The sequence below is a fragment of the Lathyrus oleraceus genome, chromosome 2, assembly GCF_024323335.1.
Source record: "Lathyrus oleraceus cultivar Zhongwan6 chromosome 2, CAAS_Psat_ZW6_1.0, whole genome shotgun sequence".
NCBI classification, from domain to species: domain Eukaryota; kingdom Viridiplantae; phylum Streptophyta; class Magnoliopsida; order Fabales; family Fabaceae; genus Lathyrus; species Lathyrus oleraceus.
Genome location: NC_066580.1, coordinates 45,612,279 through 45,635,622, shown reverse-complemented (window position 1 = coordinate 45,635,622; position 23,344 = coordinate 45,612,279). Strand labels below are relative to the sequence as shown.

Genomic DNA, 23,344 nt, shown 5'->3' with positions numbered 1-23,344 from the left:
GCATTTACCACAACTATGCACAACATCATTTTCAATACACAACAATTGATTAGATAATAAACAACAACAAAATACCTCAAACAATGACCAAACAACAACACCACATCAAATATATATTCATCCAACATTCAATCGTGTTTAATCATCTTAACATCAATTCATCATTAATGATTCACCTAATCATCCATACATTTCATAACATACATTCCAAGCTTGACTCCATGTATACACGTAAATTATTTCACAAGGCACTACCCTGAGGTAGTTCTGTGTGTTAGCTCTCCAACGCTTCAAACGACATCTCATTTGAATCTACGAAACTAGAGTTATAGTCTAAATCATATGCCAATGAAGCATAGTTCAAAATATATTTTTTTCAAAATTTGGCCTGTATCAATCGTTTGACATGTGATGACAATCGATTGACATGAAATACGTTTGCATTTTGTCTTTCAAAAAAGATATCTTATTGAGGCCATGCAATCGATTAATACTCTAAGTTAATCAATTATAACAGTTATTTTTTTTCAAAACTTGCATGTCTACAATCGATTGACATACAATGTCAATCGATTGTCATAGATAAATTTTCCCAAAAAAACCCTAGTTTTACATATGATCTTCATCCCCCTCCTTCACTAACCCTAACTCATAATTCCAATTTTCATTTCCACATCCAATATCCCCATAATACAAATTACACAGTACACAAAATTATAACCACAAACGAACATGTTATAACGCACATATTATTCATGTATTATGGTAATTGGATATACAATTAAATCATCATTCTTACCATCATTCATAGTCATGATCAAAGCTCCAATTATGCATCAATTTCATAAAATTACGTGTTCATAAATAGAATGATTCACACATGTTTTTAGTCACACAATCACATAATAAAACATAGCCAATCATCAATTTCTCAAATTTTAACACAACAATAACACTTAAAAACATAATTACACAATCCTAATGAGAGTAAGGACCTATCTTCTATACCCCTTCATGCCACCACTATTACATGTACTACATTTCATGACGAAGCTTTCACCTCAGTTTTTGAAAAATCAAGGTCAAATGAGCTGGAACGCGCTATATAATATTTTTTAAGAAACTTTATCTTTCACCTCGGTTTTCTAGGAAAACCGACATAAAATGTTGTTCAATGCTTGAACTTTAAAAAGGCGCATTTATTTTTTATACATTTTACATCGGATATGATCCCTCGGTTATTGAAGAAACCCGAGATAAAAACTCGAAAAACAATTTTTATTCCTTCAGAATCATACTGTTTTGTCTCATTCACTTTTGCGCTCTAGTGAACGAAGGAGTTTCCCAAGACTCAGAATCACCACCCTTCTTCTCCGAGGAGGAACTAAGCTTGAATTCTTCTCCGTTGAGTCTCTCATCACATTTCTGGTATGTTCAAATTCTCCATTACCATTGTTGTTGTTTTGGTCGTTGATGTTGTTCCCGTATGTGGTCATTGTTGTTATTATGGTCTTTGAGTCTTATACTATTTATTATGTTATTATGGTTGTGTACTACTTTTATTTTATTTTCAGAAGCTGTATGTAATTATGGATTGTAGTTCTATGAGAGCAAATAGATTAGGTAAAAAGTATGAGAATGAAGTGGTTCAATTTCTTGATTTTGCGGAAAATAGCCTTCCTAAGGAGAAGGCAATTTTTTGGTGTGCTTGTAACATTTGTCGAAATATGCACAAACATCCAAGGGATGTAATATTCAATAATTTAGGTTGTGATGGAATAATTCAAAATTACACGAAATGGGCATGGCATGGTGAAGTGAGAAAAAAATACCTCTGTTAGATATTGTAAGACCCTAATTTTGACCCTAAGATCTCATGCTATCTCATTATATGCATTAGCTTGGGGATCACACCTTGGCATCCTCCTTACCCCTCACTCATTGGGATTGCATTGGGAGAGACCACCAATCACATTTGATTGTATCATACTTTATTTTTCATTTACTAACCAAAATACCAAAAATATGTCAATGTATAGTTTGTTGCTTTTGTAGGTAGTGTGTGTGTTCACCCATGCTCCATCAAGCTCATATCTAGGGTTTAAGACCCTCAATGCAAGGAGATCAATCAAGAGATGATTCACATTGATTCTAGACATCATATATGGATCCTAATGATCTTCACATATCATTTTGATCAAGAATTCCTCAAGAGTTTGAAGCTTGTTTTCCTTGCAAGCCATAATTCATCTAGGTATCTTGTGTGACTTTCTCAACAAGTTTCTTCATCATTTGATCAAATATTTCAAGGGATACTTCATATTACTTTATCTTCTAGATATATGATCCTCCATGAGTCCCAATTGTCAAGATAATGTCAAGTTTGCAAGATGGTTCACGGTGGTTGAGCAGAGAAAGTCAACGGGTCAAAATTGGGGTTCCCTAGACCCTATCGCCTACAATTTTTGACATTAAACATTGATTTCCTCAAAATTAGTCCATGCCATCCTATTAGCTTATATGTACATCTTCTACTAAACCACCAATCAAAACACCACTATCTACCAACACCCATTCGTTGCCCATTTCTCTACCAAAACCCCATTTTCACATTCCCTAATTCTCCAATACCATGTTATAATAATGAATATTGAATCATAATATATTAACTAAAAATAAGAACTCGCTTTTAACTATTTTTAAAGTCATTCACTCATGATTTTTAGTTGTTATGATGAATCATAATTTATTTAATTTGTATTGTCAATATTATAGAAAAATATAATTTTATATATTTTTTGGTCGATATTATTTTTTGTACGAATAATAAGTATACTATTTTATTTTACTCAATTTTTAAAAAATATAAAACATATAATATTTTAATCTCAAATATTAATAGCATCACAAAGGATCATAACAAAAAAATTACCAAAATACATCATTTACTTATATATTAATATTATTATAAATACTTATATAATTTTTTAAAATATAACATAGAAAACAATCAATGTGAAAATTAATAAAAGAGATCATTTTTGTATATTATTTTATTCATGTTAATAATTAATTATTTTTAATAATAAAAATAAGTTTATTTACATTATAAATAATAAACATAAATATTAAACGCCTACTATATTATATTCAATAAAAACTGAACATTTTATATTATTTTGAGAATTAAAGTTTTACATATTTAAAAATTAGAGCCATAAGAAATATGTACAGTGTATTATATATATCAATCATTATCTCTAATATTAATAGAAATACACGCTAAAAAAATCTACTTAGGTAAATATTCAATAAAAGTAAATATTAGTCTAGAAATTATTCATAATCAATATTTATTAAAATTGATCTATCACAATTTAATTTGAATCAATAAAATTTAAATTTTAATCTGTAGTAAAACAAATTAATTTTATTCTCTTAGAAAACTAAAGTTTATTTGTCACTAATAATAGAAGAAGTGCAACCATTTTTAAGACAAAGCGTCATAAATCATTGTAAAAAGTTATTCAAAACAATAATGTGATAAAACTTAATGCCAACATTAAAAAACTGAATGTTGATAAAATATTTACAAAAAATATATTTAAAGTTGTTACCAATTAAATGGAATAATGAATATAATAAATATTTAAATTTTGTATTATTACCTTTATAACTGAAAATTGTAAAATTAATTGAATTATATTACCTTATATTTTTGGCTATCCATCTGTAATTTAATTTAATTTTTAATTTTTATTCTAAACAAAAAAGTGACATCAAATTTACAACTATTTATTTCATAATGACAAAAAATTTATCAATTTCATTTGTGGATTAAATTGAAATATTTATTAAAAATAAAAAACTTTAATTAAAATTATAATGAAACAATTACACTACACTCCTTTTAACCATTAATACTATCATTTTAATATACTATATTATTACACTTCCTTTTAACCATTAAAGGTATAAATAAGGAATAAAATGCCATTAAAAAATGTCATAAAAAAATAATGAATATAATAAATGATAATTTTGCATTATTAACATTATTATTGAAAATTGAAAAACGCATATGAATAATAAATATATTATTTTATTTCTAAATATTAATAAAATTAATACATATAATATTTTATTCTAAATATTAATAGCATATACTAAAATGTTACACAAACAAAATATTTTCTTTTTATAAATAATTTAATAAAGTTGTGTATTATCCTTATTATAAATATTTATATCATTTAAAAAACTCATACAATAATAACAATAAATATAATAGACTATTTTTTAAATCAAGAAAAAAATCCATGAATGGATGGACTTGAGTTATACATTTTGATGAATATAAGAATAAAATTTTATAATAGTTTAAGGTTCATAATAACTCAGAACTCATAGAGTTTAAAACTGATTGATATGACTGTTTACTTACGTATTAAATAATTTACTGATTCAATTTTATCATTATTAAGAATTAATTGAATTCTAATTGCATTATAATTTAGAAATAATATTCATTCATTATTATGAAAATCATATTTTACATGTTTAATAATTAATGTTATGATAACTAACCGTTCATTGGATTCCAATTGCATTATAATTTGTAATAAGTAATCAATATACATTGTTTATTTATATATTATTATTATTATAAATATTCATATCAATTTTTTAAAATATAACATATGAAACTACCAATATAAAAGAGATCATTTTGTACAACATTTCATTCATATTTAATATTAATTATATTTTTTATTTTTTATAATTAAAATAAAACTCTTCATATTGTTGATAAATTTTAAATAATAAATATAGATATTAAATGACTATAATCAATATTTATTAAAATTAGTCCATCACAATTTAATATATATTATACTATAGAAACGTTGATACCCATTACTAAAAATATTAAAGTAAAATTCATTTGAATCATAAAAAATTAATTTAGTCTCTATAAAAAAAATAAAGTTTATTTGTGACTCTAATAAAAAAGCCAATAAAATATCTACAATAAACTATATTTAAAGTTTTTTTTCTTTTTTTTTTGAACCACTAATATATTTAAAGTAGTTCACAATTAAATTCAATAATGAAAATAATAAATATTTAAATTTTTTAATATTACTCAAAATTAAAAAGTACATATGAATATAAAGTATGGTATTTTATTTCACATGATCATTAAAAAAAATCATATAATGTTCTATCCCATATATTAATATTTAATAGCACATGATCAAATGTTACAAAAATTAATTTTTTTCTTTATAAAAATAAATAAATTTTATTTGTCACTAATAATAGAAGAGAGTCAACTATTTTTAACACAAAACCTAATAAATCATTGTAAAAATTTATTGAAAACATTAATGTGATAAAAATTAATGCCATCATTAAAAAAAACAAAGGTTGATAAAATATTTGCAATAAATTATATTATTTATTATAAAAATATAGATACAATATTATTTATGGGCACGAAAAAGTCATAAGTTATTGTGAAATAATTATTTAAAAATAATGTCATAAAAATTAAATAATGAATATAATAAATAATTAAATTATGTATTATTAATCTTATTATTGAAAAATAAAGCGTATGAATAATAAATATATTATTTTATTTCTAAACATAAAAAAATCAATACTTATAATATTGTATCCCAAATATTAATAGAATATAATAAAATTTCACATAAATAAAATATTTTCTTTTTATAAATACTCTAATAAAGAAGTGTACTATTATTATTAGAAACATTTATATCCTTTAAAAAAATAAAACTCATGAAATAATGAAAAAAAATATAATAACCTATTTTTTAAATCATTAAAGAAAATTGATGAATGGATGGAGTTGAGTTACACATTTTGGTGAATATAATAATAAATTTTTATAAAGGTTTAGGATTCACTTAATTTTGAAGCTATTTCAAATAGCTTTTCATAAAAATCATTTTTAAAATATAATTTTTTAAAAAAATTATGATTTTGACTATATTTTATTCTTCAATAATGTATATTTATGTTATAGAATGAATAATTCAATCTTTTAATTTATAAAAAACAAATTTAGAAAAACTTGTAATATTTTGAAATTTTTTTTTGTAAAATCCATTTTCAAAAATACAAAGAAAAAATCCATTTTTTAAAGGTAAAACAAACTGGCCCTATAACTCACCATTTTAAAATTGATTGAAAGTTTTGTTTACTTACCTATTAAATAATTCACTAATTCAATTTTATCATAATTAATAATAAATTGGATTCTAATTGCATTATAATTTAGAAATAACATTCATTTATTAATATGAAAATTATATTTTACACATTTAACAATTAATTTTAAGACAATTAATAAATAATTGGATTCCATATGCATTATTAGAATTAATAATCAATATACATAGTTTAGTTATATACTATTATTATTATTATTATTATTATTATTATTATTATTATTATTTCATATTAATTCTTTTAAAATATAACATAGGAAACAATCAGTATAAAAGAGACCAGTTGATCGGTTTGTACTCATTTTATTCATCTTAATAATTAATCATATTCATTACTTTTTATAATCAAAATAATATTCTTCATTTTTTTTAAAATTATAAATGCAAAGGCATGAGAAATTATATTCAATCAAATGAACATAATTTTTATTATTAGAAGAATTATTTGTACACCTTCAACCAAAGGCATGAGAAACATGTATAATTTATTATATATATTATCATTATCTTAAATATTAATAAGATTAAATATTTTTCATTTATATAAATACAAATAAAAACAAATATTTTTATAAAAATATTATTTTCATTTGATAAGAACATATATTAAAGTTATAAGAACGTGGTTGTCGATTAATAAGAACATTAAAATAAATTTCATTTGAATCATAAAACGTTAAATTAGTCTCTATACAAAAAAATAATATTTATTTGTAATACTAATAAAAAACCGAATCTTGAAATAAAATTGATTTGAATCATAAAAAGTTATAAGAACATTTAACATATATTAAAGTTATAAGAACGTTGTTGCCCATTAATCAAAATATTAAAATAAAATTAATTTGAATCATAAAAAGTTAAATTAGTCTCTGTACAAAAAATAATATTTATTTGTAATACTAATAAAAAACCAAATCTTGAGAGATATACAAATATTATATTTGTTGTTAACAAAATATATTTTTATATTCTAAATATTTAACATTATTAATTTTTCTATATAAATTTAATGATTTCAATATTTTATAGGAAAAATATATATACCATAAAAAATATAAAAATAGATCCCCCAAATAAAACGTACAAACCAGTCAAAGACTTAAAAAAATCATAGTTTTTGCGAACTACTGCTCTAACAAATATTCAAGACTTAGAATGCACAATTCCACGCCATTATTTTGAATTTATTACCATATAAAAAATTTAAAAAAGACTTCGAGGCAAATTATATAAATTATATTATATAACTACATTCATATTTTTTTTAGATATAGTTGGAGTGCTTCATACTCTTGGACATGAAGAACACCTTTATGTACAAGGAAAACCTACAAAAATTCTCATACTTGAATTGAGCTACAAGACTAAGATTTCAACTCGTATATTTGCTTATTCATATATTTATTTATAAAGTTAGTCTTTCATTATCTCTTTCTTATTATCTCTATCTTTTTATTTAGTATAAATTATGTGGTCCATCAAATGATCCTCTAGAAATAGTAGGGATTATGAACTTAGTCAAACACATTATGTTGAGAAAGTACTTGATAAGTTCAAACACTTATATATATATATATATATATATATATATATATATATATATATATATATATATATATATATATATATATATATATATATATATATATATATATATATATATATATATATATATATATATATATATACATATATATATATATATATATATATATATATATATATATATATATATATATATAAGTACTCCATTTGATCATAGTGACAAAATTCAAAAGAATGATGGAAGAGTTGTGACTCAATTGGAATATGCAAGTGCATGCAATATCCTAGACCCGACATAGCGCTTGCAATTAGTAAAATGAATAGATTTTACTAAAAATTTAAATGGTGAGCATTAGAAGGTCATCATTAAGATTTTAGGTTATCTTATGAAAACCAAAAATCCTGGTCTCCATTATGGTATGTTTACTTCCATATTAGAAGGATATACCGATGAGAGTTGGATATCGAGTGTTGAATATCATAAATTTTCATTTATCTGGATATTTAAATTAGTTGGAGGTGCAATTTCTTGGAAGAGCAAGAAACAAATGTGGATCACTCTCGCAACCATATAAACAAAGTTTGAGGTTCTTGCTTCCGCTGGTGAAAGAACGGAATGGTTGATGGACCTTCTGTTGGAAGTTCCATTGGCTAAAGACAATATTTTAAAGGTGTTGATACATTGTTGTAGTCAAACCACTTTACCTAGAACATACAAAAAGTGTATAACAAAAAGTCTAGGCAAGTAGGACTTAGACATTCCTTTGTAAGAATATTGATTAAAGATGGAATTGTTTCACTCACTATATACGAACGAGCTATAATTTGGCTTATCCATTTACTAAGCCATTGGTCATACACTTGGTAAAAACAACCTCGAGATGCATGGGGTTGAAACTCCTTGAGTAAGAGTTCCGACAACGGCGACAACCCAATCTTACTTTAACAGAACATTAAACTCAAGATTCAATGAGTAACAACAAGTCGTAGATTTGGATGTTTGTCAAAAAATTCGTGATAATGTTGACCTTTAAAATGAGCGTTGAGTTTTATTTAAACTTTTAATGAAGTTAAATACCAAGGGGATGTGTCTCATGGGAAATGATATAATATGAACTTCACCTATGTGAATTTCGAGATGGTTCAGTCTCAAAGTGGGAGTTGGAGTTTCTCTCATGAAAATTCATGAAACAGGAGAGCAAAACATATGGCCATAAATAAGTGTTAGGCGAGATATATAGGGGAAGAATCCTTAAACAATGCGTGTAAGGTAACAATAGTATAATCATATGGATTAATTGTTTAAAATCATTGCTACCTAACATCCCGATTAGACTTTGCGTTGTCCTCACTAAGGTTAAGTTTTAAATCGAAAGATACATAACTGTTTTAACATTCTTTGTTTCCCTTTCTAGAATTTATCTTGTAATTATTAGAACAAGTGGGGGATTGTTGTAAATTATTAATAACTAGTAATAATTATTCACCATGGGTGTCTTCCAAAATGATAAGAAAATATGGATGTGAAGTTATTATTTTGAATTTGAAAATAGACAATATTTTGTGAAGTGTGGTAGAATGCGAAATAGTGTAACATTTGATAAAACCATTGTTGTAGACTAAAATAGTGCCACGTTTGGTAAACTGTTGCAGTAGGCTGCTTGCATTTTGAATTTGAAAATATGCAACGGTTGGTGAACTGTTGCAATAGGGTGTTTACGAAAATAGACAACGGTTGGTGAACTGTTGCAATAGACAGTATGTATGATCAAAATTTGCAACGCTTTCTGAAATATTGTAGTAGATTATTTGTTTTATTAATCAGAAATAGACAACACTTTTGAACTGTTGTCGTAGGTGAAAAGTTACAACTTTCAACACACTATTGTTGAAAGGATGCGTATCATCACGGGTCGCAACCTTATGAAACATCACCACGTTAGCCTATAAATTGAGCATTCTAGATTCAGAAAAATAGATCATAACAAAAATATACATCATCTTTACTAAAATTTCAGATACTCTTTCCTACATTCGAGTTTTCATCGGTCTTTTGTAAACTCGAGTATATGCTAAATTATCCTGGGTATACATGCGTTCCAACTCTAAAACATTTAAGAGTGTTTGAAATACTTATAAAAAAAGTGATTTTATTCACGATTTTAGCCTCGATCCATTCAATTTGATTAATTTAATTTTCTATCGGTCTTTGGGTAGACTCGCTTTTCCATGACCACACACTTGATGTAAATTTCCCTTCGGCTTTTTCAGGAAGATATTAATACAGTGGATGTAGTGAGTCAAAGGCATATTCCTATTAGTTTATATGAGGTGACCTCTCTTTGAACCCCTTTATTTCAGCTGGACATGGATGATGGAGTACCTTTTCACCTTGAAAATCCTTATGAAAATATATCTCTTCATCTACGAGAAATTTCAAAATTTTCAAGAGTATATTTGTTGGTGTAAGCCTAAAAACTAATAACTATTAAAATTTTATAATTAATTTAATATATTATTAATAACAAAAAGGTATTCATTAATTCTGTTTATTTTCGAAAGAAATAAATTCTTCTCATAAGTGGTGAGTGAATAATAATGACTCAAAAATTTCGCGATTACAAAATCGAAACATAAATGATTATTTTTATTATTAGGCTACACACAATAAAGTTGTAAAATAGAGAGTGCACAAAGCGCAATTGAACTGGTTGTGTAATTATTAAAATTGATTGAAAGTTTTGTTTACTTACCTATTAAATAATTCACTAATTCAATTTTATCATAATTAATAATAAATTGGATTCTAATTGCATTATAATTTAGAAATAACATTCATTTATTAATATGAAAATTATATTTTACACATTTAACAATTAATTTTAAGACAATTAATAAATAATTGGATTCCATATGCATTATTAGAATTAATAATCAATATACATAGTTTAGTTATATACTATTATTATTATTATTATTATTATTATTATTATTATTATTATTATTATTTCATATTAATTCTTTTAAAATATAACATAGGAAACAATCAGTATAAAAGAGACCAGTTGATCGGTTTGTACTCATTTTATTCATCTTAATAATTAATCATATTCATTACTTTTTATAATCAAAATAATATTCTTCATTTTTTTTAAAATTATAAATGCAAAGGCATGAGAAATTATATTCAATCAAATGAACATAATTTTTATTATTAGAAGAATTATTTGTACACCTTCAACCAAAGGCATGAGAAACATGTATAATTTATTATATATATTATCATTATCTTAAATATTAATAAGATTAAATATTTTTCATTTATATAAATACAAATAAAAACAAATATTTTTATAAAAATATTATTTTCATTTGATAAGAACATATATTAAAGTTATAAGAACGTGGTTGTCGATTAATAAGAACATTAAAATAAATTTCATTTGAATCATAAAACGTTAAATTAGTCTCTATACAAAAAAATAATATTTATTTGTAATACTAATAAAAAACCGAATCTTGAAATAAAATTGATTTGAATCATAAAAAGTTATAAGAACATTTAACATATATTAAAGTTATAAGAACGTTGTTGCCCATTAATCAAAATATTAAAATAAAATTAATTTGAATCATAAAAAGTTAAATTAGTCTCTGTACAAAAAATAATATTTATTTGTAATACTAATAAAAAACCAAATCTTGAGAGATATACAAATATTATATTTGTTGTTAACAAAATATATTTTTATATTCTAAATATTTAACATTATTAATTTTTCTATATAAATTTAATGATTTCAATATTTTATAGGAAAAATATATATACCATAAAAAATATAAAAATAGATCCCCCAAATAAAACGTACAAACCAGTCAAAGACTTAAAAAAATCATAGTTTTTGCGAACTACTGCTCTAACAAATATTCAAGACTTAGAATGCACAATTCCACGCCATTATTTTGAATTTATTACCATATAAAAAATTTAAAAAAGACTTCGAGGCAAATTATATAAATTATATTATATAACTACATTCATATTTTTTTTAGATATAGTTGGAGTGCTTCATACTCTTGGACATGAAGAACACCTTTATGTACAAGGAAAACCTACAAAAATTCTCATACTTGAATTGAGCTACAAGACTAAGATTTCAACTCATATATTTGCTTATTCATATATTTATTTATAAAGTTAGTCTTTCATTATCTCTTTCTTATTATCTCTATTAGTATAAATTATGTGGTCCATCAAATGATCCTCTAGAAATTGAAGTGATTCTAATAACTGAGTTTTCATATATGTCACCTCAAAAGAGGATGATTCAAAATAGAACTACACTACAAAATTTAATGACAATGACATGGGAGTCGGATACACAAGTACACTATAAATTCTATTGAAAACATTAATGTCATTATCATTTAAAAAAACCAAAAGTTGATAAAATAATTATATTATTTATCAAAAAATATAAATACAATATTATTTATGGGCACGAAAAAGTCATAAATCATTGTAAAATAATTATGAAAAATAATGTCATAAAAATTAATTTCATTATTAAAAAATCTAAAAAAAATTAAATAATGAATATAATAAATAATTAAATTTTATATTATTAATCTTACTATTGAAAAAAAAGCGTATGAATAATAAGTATATTATTTTATTTCTAAACATAAAAAAATCAATACATATAATATTTTATCTCAAATATTAATAGTTAATAATAAAATATCACACAAACAAAAGAATTTCTTTTTAAAAATACTCTAATAAAAACATGTATTATTATAATTATAAATATTTATATAAAACTCATGAAATGATAACAATAAATATAATACACCATTTTTGAAATCATTAAAGAAAACTGATGAATGGATGAACTTGAGTTACATATTTTGGTGAATATAATAATAAAATTTTATAATGGTTTATGTTTCATTATAACTCACAACTCACACCGTTTAAAACTGATTAATATTTTTGTGTACATACATATTAAATAATTCACTAATTCAATTTTATCATAATTAAGAATTAGTTGTATTCTAATTGCATTATAACTTAGAAATAATATTCATTTATTAATATGAAAATCATATTTTACACATTTAATAATTTGTTTAATGACAATTAATAACTAATTGAATTCCATTTGCATTATAATTTAGAATTATTAATCATTATACATAGTTTAGTCATATATTATTATTATGTTTATTATAAATACTCACATTAAAAATAAAACATAGGAAACCATCAATATAAAAGAGACCAGTTTGTACATCATTATATTCATCCTTATAATTAGTAATATTTATAATTTTTTATAATCAAAATATTATTATTCATTTTGTTTTTAAATTATAAATAATAAATACTAAATAATAAATATAAATAATAAATGACTAATTAAATTATATTCAATCAAATGTACATCTTTTTTATTATTAGAAGAATTATTTTTACACCTTTAAAAACCAAAGGCATGATATATATATATATATATATATATATATATATATATATATATATATATATATATATATATATATATATATATATATATATATATATATATATATTAACAATTATCTCAAATATATATGATCAATTTTATTAAAATTAATCCATCATCATTTAACATATATTACAGTTATAGGAACTTTGTTGCCCATTAATTAAAATATCAAAATAAAATTGATTTGAACCATAAAAAATTAAATTAAAATCTATACAAAAATAATGTTTATTTGTAATACTAATAAAAAACCGAATCTTGATAAAATATTTTTAATAAACTATATTTAAAGTTGTTCTCAACTAAATTCAATAATATAAATAGTAAATATTTAAATTTTGTATTATTACTGAAAATTAAAATTAGTAGCACATAATAAAATGTTACAAAACTAAAATATTTTCATTTTATAAATACTGTAATAAAGATGTATATTATAATTATAAATATTTATACCATATTTTTTTAAAATATAAGACATTAAATAATGACAATAAAATTGTTCATTTATTACTATCACAATTGGATTCATTTAACCGTTTAAAAACTATAAACATAGAAAAACAAATACGTTGTCGTCATAAGAAAAGTCGTAGGAACACATTGTCCTTATAAACAACAATATGTTAAGTTTTTTAATACCTCACCATAACGATCAGATTTACTGTATATTCATATTACCAGACAATCAGCAATGGAAAATTTAATGCTAAAATAGTCAGTAACTATATGGTACTTTTTGTGTTGGCTTTAGTCCTTAAAGTAAAAATCCCCAAGTACACCAACACGAAAGATATTTTACTATCTGTTATGATTTGTACAAGACATACATAATCTTTTGTGATTCACCAAGTTGATATGAGAACAATCCTCTAAAACTCAACTCTCTTGCTTTCAACAATCATGTACAGCAAAGTGTTTGCAACCAATTTTGAAAAATATTAAGTAAAGAAAGTATATCATAATAAATCAATCACTATGACTGATCTTATCTTCCAAGCAAACAATGTATACGGATATATTAGTGATAAAGTGTTTATGAATATGAGAGGAATTTTCTGGAGTGATATATGTGAACAATGCAGAAAAATTCTTAATGAAAGTTTAATGATCAAAACACTTGTTTGAAAATGAATGTGTATAAGATTTTAAATTGCAATGGAGGAGGTGAGTTTTGATTTCTGAAAATAGGAATATATATATATATATATATATATATATATATATATATATATATATATATATATATATATATATATATATATATATATATATATATATATATCACCTGACACCTCTATGAATGAGTGTTATTAAATGAAGAGATGCAATGGTTAACAAATGATATTTGAAAAATATCCAAATCACAAAACAGATTTGAAACAGCTACTACTTCAGTGGAAATCGATTTTTGAAAAGAGGGTAATCCATTTCACTGAAGCGTTGTTACTGAAATATTTAAAAGTTCGTGAGGGAAATTGATTTCCCAAAAGGGGATAATCGATTTCCTTGCCTAGAAAATGAGTTCTGAAAAAACAGAAAGGCAAGACACGAAGCGGAAATCGATTCTTGGAAAACGGGTAATCGATTTCCTGAACTGAATTTTCAAAACTATTTGAAAAAATAGTATAGAAACAAAGACATTTGAGACACAATGGATCATGCATGCAATGAATATTTGGAGTAATTTTGAATACTAAGTTATCAATATATATTGCATGGTCTGTACCTTAAAAACTTAAGATCAATGCTAGTCTTCAAAATAAGTCTTGAATCCTTTGATGTTAGCTTTTACACATATTGCACATTGAGTACTTAATTTGATTAAATGCACTTGAATTTTTTTTCGTATTTTTGACATGATCATTTGAATTGCACTTTATCTCATCAAAATATATTGGATGGAGAGTCTTGACTTCACATTTTTAACATTACATATAATAAAATTTCAAAGTTTAGTCATTCCTAGGAGGTTTTTAATGATTAAGGATATTTTGAGTAATACGATGCTTTATGAAATGTTTGATCAATGTTGCAAGACTCCAAGCATAATGGAATGCTCCAAAAGGAACAAGCATGTTCCCAAATGCGTTTCAAGATGTGTATGGGGTATTCTGCCAACATCCGGATGCCTCCAAGAGCATTCATGAACTCACGAAGAAAAATTACCCCTCTGGTCAAACGTGCCAAGACTCCCATCTTAGTATTTAGAAAAACAAAACCTTAGTTTTCTTTTAATCTTGGACTTTGGTGGCAAGAAAACACTTATGAGCAAGGAAACACACAATAAGAGCTATTAGAAGTAATACTAAACAAAGCTATGTGTTAGAATCTTTCTCATTTGTGACTAATATGTAATATTCAATACTTATTCAATGTAGTTTGTACAAGTCATGGATAGCTAAACTCCTTAGTGTTAGGGGTCAGTCATTGTCTCAGATGAATTTCATAATCATGAATTGAAATTTGTTATGATTAAGTATTTTATTATGTTCTTATTGCCCTTTTATTTCTGGTCAATTGTAAATTGTAATATGCATACATTTTAGTGAGAAGTTTCAACATATAACATTAGACAATAATATTTTCGTTATCTTCTTTATCTTACCCATAGGCCCAAGGATATCAAGTAGAAACGAAACTACTCTTGATAATTGCATGTTTGGATTTGTCTATGATTTACTCATATCCATTGGAAATGATTAAATACTAAAGGTTTATTTGCTATGACTTAGTTGTTACAAGACCAACTTTATGGTACAGAAGAACTCAAGCCAAAAAAACACCTTATCTAGATTATTTTGCCCCATCTAAACTGGTTATTTTTTCTTGGAAACTGGTTATTTGGTAGGCTTTTAAAGTCATTTTCCCAATTTTTTTTGTTACTTGTGAAGTGGGAACGTTGTTGTGGTATAAGATTATCAAGTTGTTAGGTTGATATTTTTTTCTTTCTAGGGATCTTCTGTCGATTTTTTAGGTGTCTATTTTCTTGGATGCATTATATTTTATTAGATGTGGTTTTTCTATTATTTTCAATTCACTTGTGTGATCTATTTTGAAAGCTCAGATTGACCTTTTTTTTAAGGGAAGTATATAACCTTAAAGAATAATGAAGAAAATAGCATTTTTCTTACTTGGAAATGGTAACTTGATAGGTCTATGACCTATTCATATCCTTTCTTGAACAAGCTTGAAAACACTATTCTCTATTTAAGTTAATAGATGTCTGAGAGTCTTTGAAATGGTTCTTGGGGAGAAGTTTTCTTAACATATTAATGGAGGATTCTATTTCAATTGATGGTGGTTCTTGTACCGAGATCTAGCATGTTTTTCTCTAAATGTTGTTGTTGTGATCTTATCTTTTAGTGGTTGTTTGATAGGTGGATTTTTTTCTTGTTGTTATGACTCTTTGTTGTTTATGTAATTTTATTTTCATGTTTTTTTTATTGGTTTGTAAGTGGGGTCAGTTTAATAGGTTTTGTATCTTATGGTTTTTTACTATATATTCCTTTTATATATGAATCGGCTTGTTTCTAAAAAATAATTCTTTTTTTTATATTTTTAGAAAAAAAAAATTATAAAACTATTTTTTAAAATATTACAAATTTTTATATATTCGTTTTTTAATATAAGTTAACATTCAAATTACAAATCAGACTAAAATGTTTCCGTTGAGTACAACGAGCGTGATGGATGCTCATATTTTTCCTTTTCGTAATCGACTCCTGAAACCTGAATATGGTTGCGACGATAATTTTTCATTTTTAAAATTTTTATCGATATTTTTCTATTCCTTCATTGGAATAAATAAAATTTGGTGACGACTCTGTTCGAATTATTTTTTTCGCGAAGGATCGTATTTTTTTAGATGTTACACATAGTATATGAGCCAGTTTGTTTTAGCTTTAAAAAGTGCATTTTTTTATATTTTCAAAAATAGATTTTATAAAACCGTTTTTTAAAAAATTACAAATTTTTGTATATTCATTTTTTCTAAATTGAAAAACTAATTTTGACATCCTATAATATAAACATCATTATTAAAGAACAAAACATAGTCGAAATCGTAAATTTTTCAAAAAGTGATATTTCAAGAACGATTTTTTGAAAAGCTATTTGAAATAGTTTTGAAATTAAGTGATTTTTTGAAATTTTAATATCCAAAAAAAGATTCAATAAAATGATAAAATAACTAAAATAAAATTTTAAGAATAATTGTTCAAACCAAATGTTCATTTGAAGCTTTTATAAAAAAATTATTTATAAATACTTTTTACACATGATTATATTACACTATAAAAATCATTTTAAAAAACGACAAAATAATCCGGCCCATATATATTCCTTCAATGAATCTAAAGTGGATTATAATATATCATTTCTAAAACCAGCATTGTTATGAATAAATATTTGTTGGCATTTATTGGTAACACAAGAGAAACATACATATTTGCCAAGAGATACACACATATTACAAAGTGGGGATAATTAAAAAAAGTGAGATGATGAAACCCCAGTAGCCACAATTCACATCAATATTAACCTATACTACCCCCAAGGATTAATGTCTTGATGATTTTTACTCTTAGTACGCGAGGCTAAAAAAACAAAAGGGTAGTGTGAAATGTATCGCATAGGCTTTATAGTTGATGATGATGGAAGGAAAAGGAGTATGTATAGAAAAACGACAATGATAATAAATATCACTGTCATAATCAAAAACACATTGGCCAACCAATAAAGTTTACTGATGACAGTGTATAGACCAGCCATGAAAGCCAAAGATAATGAAATGAGAGCGATTCCAAGAAGTGGCATCACAATCTTGAGAGTGAAAGTCACCAATTCATTTAATCCAAGTGTTGCCCAAAAGAGTATGACTGTAGCACTAATAGAACTGAACAATGATATTGTGATGAAGATGATAAAAAACTGAAACATTGCATGTTTTAAGTTATGCGCTTCTCCTTCTGCTTCACCTGGAACGGCTAAACATGCTGCTACTGATGTTGTGACTATAAGGGTTGAAACAATTGTGAGGTTTTCTAATCTGTCCTTATATATTTCTGAAGCTTTTTCTTTTTCTTTACTCTCTTTCTCACTTTGTTGGTTTTCTTTAACATGGTTTAAGTTTTTGTCTTTACTTTCATCATTCTTTCTTTGTTTAGATTCAATAGTGGGTCTACCTTTCCTTGAACTTTGCTTTGCTCCCGCAGATTTGAGTGCGGTCCATGAAAGATGCTGTAAATATTACAAACATTAAAAATTGCTAAGTATTTTTATATTATAATTTGTTAGTGTTTGAGAATAATTAAATGAATGATAAAACTTGCCTGTCTCAAAGATGATTTATCAAGCTCGTAATGTGAACTAACAATGTCAAGAGCCGTTTCATTGTTTTTGTTAACCAAATCAAGATCCACCCTTTTGTTATTTTGGTTAACTAAGTAGTATACAATTGTGGGATGCAATGATCTTGCGGCCAAATGCAAAGCGGTATCTCCATTTTTATCTTTTTGATTTATTAGCTTATGATGTTGAGGAATTTCACTTTCTAATATGTAGCGTACTACCTCATATTTTCCATGCTTTGCTGCAATGTGAAGAATATTACGCTCATGTGAAGTGTCAAGCATCTCTGTTGGATCTGGACAATATTGTAACAACTTGTTTACTACTTCCACATGGTCTCCGTAAGATGCTAGATGAATTGGAAAATAGCCATATTTATCTCTTTGAATTGTGCAACATTTACATAATCCAAGTAATAAATCAACACCGTCAAGGTAACCTATAGATGCAGCATAATGAAGAGGAAACCTATCATGTTTATCCATTGAATGGATCCAAGTTGGCTTGTTTTTTATTATCATCCTCAATATTTCTGAAACATAAACATAAATATTAGCTAATATTCTCGTATATTATCATCTAGCTATGTAAATATGTAATTACATACCTTGATTATGAATCATTATTGCTGCTATCAAAGGTGATAATCCCATTCTCGTATTATCATTCCTTCCACACTTTTCTAATATTACTTCAACAACATCTGTGTTTCCATTTTCGACTGCAAGATAAAGTACTGTTTTCTTTTCATGATTAACAATATCTGTCACATATTCATAACAACTATTTGACAATGATTTCCCAGAGCAATCTTCAGTTTTATATTCTTCACAAACTTTGAAAATCATATTCCCAACAATATTTCTCTTGTCACAAAACATTATCTCATGAAACATAGTGTTGCCTTCACCATTCTCTAGTTTCACAAATTTTAATAGATCCTTCATGTTGGACTTGTCATCATAAGCATCTTCCAAACTTTCATTTTGATTGTAATTAAACCATGCTATTTTTATATCATGCCGTTCAAAATTAGTATAACCTTCAAATAGCTTTTTAATGGTTGAGATGCGTCCATTTCTTGCAGCAACATGTAATACACTATCCTTGTTTTTGTTCAATTTGAACAAAAGTTTTGGAGCACGTTCAATTAAAAGAGTAACAATCTCATCATTGCCATTCCAAGCTGCAATATGTAGCACACTGTTTTGCATAGGGGTCTCAATTTCAGTTAGATTACAAGATTCATCTAACAAATTCTTTGGACCTCCATATACCAAGTGATATGCTTCACTAATCAAATTAATTTGATTATCAAATTTGCAACATTTTTCATTGACATGAGTCACTTCAGAGGGTTCTGTTTCAATTTCCAATTCCTTTTCATCCAATGGTTCACTCATAGTCCAATCGTACGGCATTTTCAAATCCCAACCTGTTGATGAAAAGATTGTATATTGAATATTTTCAACCCAAATTTCAACATCTTAATGAATATTTTGATGCAAATTCAAATTTATCTTTTGATTTGTATGATAATACTCATTAAGTTCAACATTGTTATTTGTAAAAATAAAAACATTAAACACTTTTGTTCCGCTAAAGATATTGCCAAGTGCCAACAACACATTATTGAACATATATACTTTTTAACCTTCTTTTGAATTATGTGACTTCGATACGTATGAGGAGATGCTGTAAATTTTAAGCAACCATACAAAGAGTGTTAAAAATTATATTGATAATATTATGGAAAAAATACATTTAACTAAATAAAATCCACACTCTTAATTACTAGATCCCTTGCCTGGAAATTGGATACTTTAAGGAAAAGATAACATTTAAATATGTATTTGATTTATATTAATATACAACTTCATTTCAGTCTGTTTGTCTTGTTTGCTTTTGATTCTTACAAATATATATATGTTATGTTATTTTTAATTATAGTTTTTGTTTTATTAATTAATTGTTATAATATATAGAAGATGCATGAAAAATATAAAATAATTTTATATTGATATAGTATAAGTGAAAAGTATTCCTCTAAGACATTTTAAAATTAGTTATTGCACGACAGTATAAAGTTTTAAGACTAAGTATTGATTTTATGTGTATAACCAGATAATAAAATGCAGAAAATGTAGAGTTATAATGAATTAAAATTAAATGACAAACCAAAATATTCTCTGAACTGCTTCAAGCTCGATCGATCGCTATTGTGTATTGGTTGCTACTGATGACCATCAAAAATATATCTATCTATATATACTATTGTAATTGATTCTTTAATGTTCTTTACTTGTGTATGGCCTTTTATTTACTCTCTCTTTTGTTCTAGTTAAGCTTTTCCTCTGCAATTAAAGAACAATTCTTTTCTCTTTTGGCAATAAAAGATATATATCCTCCCTTTCTTCATTAGGAAGGACGAAACAATTTTGCCAAAACTTTCAGATCGCATAGTTTTGCTTTCATCTTGTAGAGTTAAGGCTAATATTTTATGATTATTATTTAAACATGTTTATTTGAGAATTAAATTCAATACCACAAAATTAAAAAGAGTGAATAATTAAGAGATTAATTACTATGCACTATCAGTGTAAAAAGATTTGCACGGTCGATTCATCACCATCTGTATGCATTATTTTATAAATTTTTAAAATAAAAATCAAATTTATTTCAATATTCAACGTATAGGATTAATTGACGGTGTAAAATCCTTTTACACTGTCAGTATATTTCAATTAAATCCAATAATTAATCTATCAGGATCCGTATATATTATATAACTTTCAATATAATAATACAATATAAAAAGGAGTCATAGTCATCCGAGAGATATTGATCAACGGGATGTCAACTTGTTTAAACATGTTCCTCCATTGCATTTGCATTAACTAACCAATGATCGGTCTTGAACATCCATTATTTTGATTAAATGGTACTCAAGGACATTGTCTCACATCCACTAGCAGAAGAATCAATATAAAAAGGAGTCATAGTCATCCGAGAGGGACACACTTTAATTATCCAACATAATAGTCACCACTGTGACTTTCTTGTGACTGTAACAGGCCAACATCAGTAGAGTTAACAAATTATGTTCATTGCATGAACATATGGTACCCACTGTGCCGTCGTAAGTGGCGATGATGGTGAGAAGGAGGATTGGATTCTAGATAAACACTACTACAAATAATATATTTTACTATAACGATTTCATCCCATGTATTGAAAAACTAAGGTATAATTTATTGACGCGCCATATTTTTTTCTTTTAAAAATATGCTATATATTTCATCTGTTTAAGTTGAAAATCGAGGGTTAAACTAATTCAGGATATATGTTTCAAATCCGAGCAACCTCAGTTATGTTTTTATATCATTAAAAGTTCTGTCTTCCTAAATATTTTATTTTTAATCCAAAAATAAGGCACTTTTCATCTCAATTATGTTTTTCAGTTTTCGTTGATATATATATATATATATATATATATATATATATATATATATATATATATATATATATATATATATATATATATATATATATATATATATATATATATATATATATATATATATATATATCATCCTCTATAACTTAGTTTGTAGCATATCATCTGTAGCGGTAAATTCATGATCATCAGGCTATGGATAAGCTAGAGATCAAACAACAAGAATCGCCACCGCGCTTTTATTGTTTCCAAGGGAAAAGGGAAAAAGTACGAACAAAACCCAAAAGTAAGAAGTTTTCAAATCAAAACTAATAAAATGTCAGAGACTACAGGTAAGGGGGTTGGTTACACAGAGGGAAGGTGTTAGCACCCAAAGTGTCCTAGGTACTCCTAGGGAACCATTTTTGTGTGCATATGTACTTGGTATAAAGTGATGTTTACAAACAAATAGAATGGGGGATGAGAAAAGAATTCATTAATTATATTTTTGTGTTTGACAAGACCTTCGGTCTTGTGCCTACGTACCAACATAAAAATTAGGGATCAAAACCTCGTAGTTCGTGATACAAATTTCAAAGTGGATGCATTGCTTTTAACAAAAATTAAGTTTGAAAGGCACAAAGGCAAAAAAATGGTTTTTGGAGTGGCCTATTTTTATTCCAAAATTACCCTTTATCTTTTTTATAAATAATTTGAGTAGTTGATATCTTTTGTTGGTTACCAATTGATAAACTAACTTCCATCTCTCACAAAAAAATATAATATCTATAACTTTCATTAACCGTTGAATGATGACATAAGTTAAAAATCCTCTTCTATTTTTTTTTAATTTTATCTCTTTCTTAATCAACATACTATTTTTTTGTTTGAATTTTTTTTTAATTATATTTCTATCTTACTTTTGATTTTCTATTGTAACTTTCTAATATGCAGTTTTTTTTACTTCCAATATAATTTATTTTAATAACCTCTTACCATATTTTTTAAATTGACAATAGTTTCTTTTAGTAACGGTAATGACCGATTTTTTAATAACGTAAATACCTCATTGTTGCAAGATATGATCATATATATTTGCTCTTAAAAATGTTTTTTTTTTAAAACTTCACATAAAAAATTTAAAATAGTTGAAAAGCACAAACATAAAGATAAGTTTATTTTGCTTTTCTCCATTATCACAAAAATATAAGTTT

General features: G+C 25.2%; 1 protein-coding gene across 2 annotated transcripts; it reads right to left on the bottom strand.

Annotated features, from left to right (window-relative positions):
• Positions 1-17,770: 17,770 nt before the first annotated feature.
• LOC127118008 (protein ACCELERATED CELL DEATH 6) lies at positions 17,771-20,935 on the bottom strand. 2 transcript variants are annotated; one of them, XM_051048142.1, is made up of 4 exons: positions 20,873-20,935; positions 19,302-20,129; positions 18,916-19,226; positions 17,771-18,583 (listed from the first exon to the last, which is right to left on the bottom strand). In XM_051048142.1, the coding sequence occupies exons 2-4, from the start codon at positions 20,113-20,115 to the stop codon at positions 17,891-17,893; spliced, it is 1,818 nt and encodes a 605-aa protein (XP_050904099.1). In that variant the 5' UTR covers positions 20,116-20,129; positions 20,873-20,935; the 3' UTR covers positions 17,771-17,890. The 2 variants fall into 2 exon arrangements, with proteins under 2 accessions (XP_050904099.1, XP_050904098.1); XM_051048141.1 differs by having other exon boundaries at positions 17,774-18,583; positions 18,676-19,226.
• Between the last annotated feature and the right edge of the window lie 2,409 nt (positions 20,936-23,344).